Source organism: Orbicella franksi, chromosome 8 (genome assembly GCF_964199315.1).
Source record: "Orbicella franksi chromosome 8, jaOrbFran1.1, whole genome shotgun sequence".
NCBI classification, from domain to species: domain Eukaryota; kingdom Metazoa; phylum Cnidaria; class Anthozoa; order Scleractinia; family Merulinidae; genus Orbicella; species Orbicella franksi.
In genome coordinates, this window is record NC_138152.1 from 11,108,633 (window position 1) to 11,115,148 (window position 6,516).

Below are 6,516 nucleotides of genomic sequence, written 5' to 3' on the forward strand. Positions count from 1 at the left end.
ATCTCCCCAGCACTACGAGCTGAATGACAGACAGCACGTGCTGGATCGGACAAGAGTATCGGTTAGCAAGCGATGTTCAAAGGCGATGAAAAAACAACAAGCTTGGGGGAAGTCGCTGCGCAGACTTAACCGCACCACACAGGAGTGACCCCTTGTTTATTATGCAGGAAGACATGACCAACCTCGTCTCCAAAGGGAGGGAGGGAGGGAAAATTGAACGATAGATTTACAATAAGTAATAGCTACGTTGCTTAGACGAACTCAGAATGGACTCCGAACAGTTTTCCGAGCTTTTATACGGAGACGTTCGTCTGCTTGTAAGCCAGTAGAAAAGGCTGTACTACCGAACAGCTTACCCTAACACGTGTAACATCTTAAACATGAATAGTGCTTTAATGCTTTGCACCAATGCTATGGGACGTTATAACGTTCAGAAGATAACAAAGCTACAATGTTTTAGGTTTAGCTACAATAACGCTTACAGTTTGTTGACCTTTGGAATATAACTGTTCAATAGCTCTATAGAAAGTGATGCCGCCATGAACGGCTCATTCAGAACGTACGTCACGCTCCATTAACTATATTTTACTGGCGTGACAGTAAAATCTCATTTAATGTCGTTGTTCCTAGCGAAAGTGAGTTAACCGTGGCGACTTGCGATTGAACCAGAGCTATTACTCAAATACAAACAACTCGTGATGGCGTTAATGGGGGAACACTGCCTTGCGTTTGGTTAGCCCATGCGACTTCCGGCGATAGCGTGACAAAACAACCTCACTTATCTCCCCAGCACTACGAGCTGAATGACAGACAGCACGTGCTGGATCGGACAAGAGTATCGGTTAGCAAGCGATGTTCAAAGGCGATGAAAAAACAACAAGCTTGGGGGAAGTCGCTGCGCAGACTTAACCGCCACTGATGCATGCAAGGCAATGCATCCCCCCAAGCCATGGAAGCCGGTGAGAAGCTAGTTCGGCGAGAAACGTTCAACAATGTTAGCCATCCTGGGAGCTACTGACTCTAATGTAGATTGAGGAGTTCTTATATAAAGCTGGTAACAGTCTGAGGACCAGCGACCCATGACTTTAATAAGCCAGTCTGGCAAGCCGGCAGCAGCGGCAACCGACGCAGCACCTATGCGGAAGCTATGGCCCTTGAGACTCTGGTAAGGAAGACCTGCGACCCTCGAACTGTCCCGTAGAAGGTGCGAAACCGCTCCCCGAGTAAGCAAATTACCTGACTGGAAGTAAAATAAGGGACCCTGTTGCGGCCGTGCTAAGAGAAAGTACTCTCGGATAGCCGAGACCGCGCAAAGGGTGGACGAAGTGCGAGCGATGGTGAGAGATTGCCCTCGCCTGTAAACATCTGTTTTTGAAGATTTTAGCTGCACCGTCATGCGCTGCGGGCATGCCAGGGTTGGATGAAAGGCTATACAATCAGTAGAAAGATCAAAAAGCGGTCTAAATTTGCGAACACTGTTGTAGGTAAATTCACTGCATCGCAGGAAGGCGAAAAAGGCTAAATTGAAGGCGGCCCAGATCATGGAGAAATCCCGGGGGCTAAGCCATGATTGCAGAACAGGACGGATTGCCGAGAGAACCTGAGGGGTAACCGGTTGACGGCAAATACGCTGTTCGCCTTGGTAGCCGAGAATACCGCGTAAAACCTTGTGGAGAAGAAGCTTGCCCTTCAGAGGGTCACTGTACCCAGCAGTGATATGGAGGTTGCGAACAGCTGCTAAATAGAGTTTAATTGTGCTATGACGCACCGTTCTAGCGAGATAGGAGGCAAAATAAATAAGAGTACCCTCGGAGGCGGGTAGGACATCCCCGTCTGGACCTAGGAGACGATTCATCAGGCAGAATTGTAAAAAGCGTTTTTCCCCACAGCTGTAGGCTCGATTTGTGTTCTTGGAAAGACCCCAAGAAGCGTAGGTGAGCACTTCCTCTCTCAAATGGTCATTAGTGAAGGCGGGATGGTACAAGGAATCTGGTCGGCGTCGGGTGCGAGGGCCCAGAAACGCTGCATCTGAAAGCGGGAGAGGGCATCAGCAATCTCATTTGAAACCCCAGGGACATGGCGGGCCCGTACAAGAAAATTATGTTCCATGGATAGGAGAACAAGCTTTCTGACCAGTTCCATGATAAGGGGAGCTTTTGAATGCCCCGAATTTATGATAGATACCACTGATTCATTATCACACCAAAACTGCAGACGTTTTCCCTTGAAAAGTGGGTGCCATATAGCGCAGGCAACAACGATGGGGAAGAGTTCTTGCCACTCAATGCTTATACCCCGCTCTCGGTTCAAAAGCATAAGGGGAGGCCAGTGCCCTTGGAACCACTTTCTCTGAAAATAACCGCCGAACCCCACGGAGCCCGCTGCGTCAGTGTAGAGCTCTAGGTCTGGAGTAGGGGTAGTGGTGGACTCAAGAAAAAGGGAGCGCCCGTTCCATTTGGAGAGGAAAACTTTCCACATATCGAGGTCCCTAAAGAACTCCCTGTTAAGCCTGATGTGATGAAAACGACTACGGACACCCTTAGTTAAATTAATGGCGCGTTGAAGGAAAGTCCTGCCGGGGACTACCACTTTACATGCAAACTGGAGAGTACCAATGAGTGATTGTAACTCAACCAGGCGCACGGAGCGGCGTTTCTTAAAGGATGTCAGCAAGTCATAAGTCCTGGAAAGTTTGTCCTGGGGTAAGCGGGCCTCCATGCGAATGCTATCTAAAACGATCCCCATAAATTCTATTTCTTGGGAGGGGCCTATGGTCTTGGACGCTACTACCGGGGCCCTAAGTGACATGAATACCCGTAAAAGAGTGCTGAAGCTAGTAAGACAAGCTAATCTAGAACTTTCAGCGATGAAGAAGTCGTCCAGGATGTGAATGACCCGCTGGAGACCATAGTTATGTTTTAGGATCCACTCGAGCCCATCGGAGAGCTGATTAAAAATGAACGGGGCACTGCGAAGCCCGAAGGGTAAGTACATGTCCACATAGTATTGAGATTTCCACAAAATACCCAGTAAGTTCCAGTCTTCGGGGTGGATTGGTATAAGTCGAAAGGCTGATTTAAGATCAGTCTTAGCCATAAAGGCTCCCTTTCCCAGGGACTGGAGGATATGAATTGCATCGTCTACCCGAACATAGCTCAGGGAATAGGGATCCTTGGCAATGTGGTCATTTATACTATTTCCCTGTGGGTAGGAGAGGTGATAGATAGTTCGCCAGTCAGATGAGTGTTTTTTAGGAATAACTCCCACTGGATGACACTGGAAATTTGCTAAGGGAGGGGCAGGATAGGGACCGGCTACCCGTCCTAAGTTCACTTCCTTTTGCAGGTTGGCAGAAACTACATCAGGGTGCTGCGTCGCAGATATAAGGTTGGGGGAAATCCGGGCTGAACGCGGCCCACAATAACCAATACGAGCGCCTTCTTTAAGCGTACTTAGCAAATTAAAGACAAAATTACGATCTGGGTGATCGGTTAATTCTAAATCTAAGCGATAAATGTCAATAGGTGAGGATACTAATGGCTTCTGATGACGCCTTTGCTGCTCCACTTTACTTCTTGCTTCGCTCACTGGGTCTGGGGACTCCCGCGTTCCGGGCTTGGCCACTGGATTGTTGCTGAGGGCAGTCTTGGACGGTGTGGCCGTTTGAGTAGCAGCGGCGGCACACGTGCGGGTAGCTGCAGTTTCGGCGCCGGCACCCAGAGGACTTGTTGAAGTCAAAGCACACCGTCTGGGAACGACGCTGTTTTCTGTAGGGGTCAGCGGAAGGACAGACATCTTCAGCGTGATAGGGACTCGAGCAGATACCGCAATGGGGCTTAGCTAGGCCCGAGAAGGTCACCGTCCATAACTCCAGGTCTACTTTGTCCCACTGAAGGGACAAATTGGAAGAGGCACGGCGACGAAATTGCTGGTCGTAGGAAAGCCAAGCAAGACCCTTGAATTTAGTTACCGCGCGACTAATTATCTGCTGGTACTTAATCAGCTCAAGGGCCCGTCTTGGATAGGCAGTTACAATGACCAACATGTACACCATGTAGGCCTCCAGCCACTTCTGAAAAGAGTCTATAACGGGTTTTCTTTTCCTAATCATGGTGACCGGGGAACCCAGGGGACCTGAGGACGAGTCGTCTAAGCGGAGCTGAATTTCAGGGACCTGGGACTGATACAAGTTGTCAGGTAAGAGTAAGGCAAGATCAACGTACTCACCCCGGAGTATTTTGTCCTCCATATTACGGTCCACTGGCCTCGACAGACCCAAAGGAGACGCCATACCCGAAGCTGCGAGAGTTTGGCTGGAGGGCGTTGGGCTGAAGGCGCTGTTTGTACGAACGGCGTCCAGAGCGCTGTGTACGGACCGGGATACAATGTCCTCAATGGCAGAACGCTGCGCTGGACTGAGGGCGTCTCTTTGATCAGTAGAGTGATTAGTATGGAAGAGATCTTCCTCTGTATCTGACTGCAGCATGTCCTCAATAGAAGACAGCGAGGCGCGGTCGGAGAGGGCGCTGTCCTCCGGAATGCTGAGATGCCGGCCTTGAGTGGCGTCGATTTCACTGGCTGTAGTGGACGGCTGTTGTGTGGATGTTTTGTTCGCCGTATGACGACTGCGTTGAGGCCGACCAGGTCTTCGTTTAGATTGACTGGCCTTTCCCGTCGATGCTCGCTTGAGCCGGGCGAGGAGTTGCACTTTGGAGTCTGTTATGGGCAAATTCAGCGATTGAAGACGGAGTTTGAGGACCTCGCTGGATAGCTTCGATAGGTCCTCACTTCTGGTAGCGACCCGAGCAGTATTCGACGAGCGGCGAGAGCGAGCCATAGAAGGTTTACAAAAATTGAACGATAGATTTACAATAAGTAATAGCTACGTTGCTTAGACGAACTCAGAATGGACTCCGAACAGTTTTCCGAGCTTTTATACGGAGACGTTCGTCTGCTTGTAAGCCAGTAGAAAAGGCTGTACTACCGAACAGCTTACCCTAACACGTGTAACATATTAAACATGAATAGTGCTTTAATGCTTTGCACCAATGCTATGGTACGTTATAACGTTCAGAAGATAACAAAGCTACAATGTTTTAGGTTTAGCTACAATAACGCTTACAGTTTGTTGACCTTTGGAATATAACTGCTCAATAGCTCTATAGAAAGTGATGCCGCCATGAACGGCTCATTCAGAACGTACGTCACGCTCCATTAACTATATTTTACTGGCGTGACAGTAAAATCTCATTTAACCATCCATTGTGACATTGAAATAGTAACACTTAGATCCCTTTGTTTTTAGACATCGACGAGTGCGCAGCACAGGTCGACCTGTGTGTTGCTGTTGCCAACGCTGAGTGCAAAAATACGGATGGATCGTACAACTGCCGGTGCAAAGATGGATTTGTAAAGAACGGTGCTATTTGTGAAGGTGCAACACAGTTTTATCATTAGTAGGGATATCTTCTATTCTGTTTTAATTAGCTACAGTAAAAAACTTTATTTGTCGTTTTGTAAGGACGGTTTGCCACATTTAAGAATCTTATTTAACAAGTAGGCATGTATCAGGAAAAAAAATAATAAATAACCCATATGAAGTTAGAATCCACTACATAGTTGATTAAAGTATCCCACATGGTATTCCTCCAGCGGTTTATCCAATGCCAGAGAGTAAACATACCTTAGTGGAGAAACACTGGCGCTGATTGCGATGTTCTCGCACTTAGAGCCGATAAATATCATCGCCTGAAGGACAAATTTATTCACCTATGGCTTACATACAGGTTACCCAACAACATTTGAACTGGAAATTTCAAATGTAAATATGAAGATTTTCTCGTATAAACAGACAAAAAGCTGGTAATTAATACCTATTGTAGAAGCTATATTTCGGTGGCGAGATCTTTTAACAACCTTGTTCCAAGGAAAAATGGAAACGAAGACAAATCATATAGAAATGTTTGCGCATGAGCGGATGTAATAAAGTGATGTAAAATTGAACAAAATATATGAAGTGACTGTATTCAAACTACAAGTAACGTCCAACGACACAACACGACAGAGGTATCTACGGATCAGGGGAGAGTTATTTACGTATTACTTTGTTTGTTTTTTTTAGTTGACATATGTAAGAACTACCAAAATCTGACAAACGCGGAAAGAAGATATGACTACGCAACACAAGACGACATATGTCAAATGTCTTCTGTGTTTATCACATATTTATTTACACATTTGTGTATCTCCTTTAGTTGATGTATGTCACTGGCAAAATTACCAAAATCGACAGATGCAGAAAGAAAACATGACTACGTAACAGTAAACTTCGAATGTGACGAAACTCTCGATGGCTGGTATCGCTTCCAAGGAGCTGCAGGCACAAAAATGGTGACCACATGTCCACCGATGGACCGTTGTGATGCAGTCTTTCCTATCTGGTTGAGTGGTGGTCATCCTACAGTGGCTGAGGGTACAGTCACAAGACGAGTCTGCATTCGCGTGAGTGACGACTGT

General features: G+C 47.1%; 1 protein-coding gene across 1 annotated transcript; it reads right to left on the reverse strand.

The window, feature by feature from the left end:
• Positions 1-499: 499 nt before the first annotated feature.
• LOC145495039 (uncharacterized) lies at positions 500-5,252 on the reverse strand. The gene is made up of 3 exons (XM_081474617.1): positions 4,228-5,252; positions 2,171-3,767; positions 500-2,033 (listed from the first exon to the last, which is right to left on the reverse strand). Exons 1-3 carry the CDS (start codon positions 4,835-4,837, stop codon positions 968-970), a joined length of 3,273 nt encoding a protein of 1,090 aa, XP_081330743.1. The 5' UTR covers positions 4,838-5,252; the 3' UTR covers positions 500-967.
• Between the last annotated feature and the right edge of the window lie 1,264 nt (positions 5,253-6,516).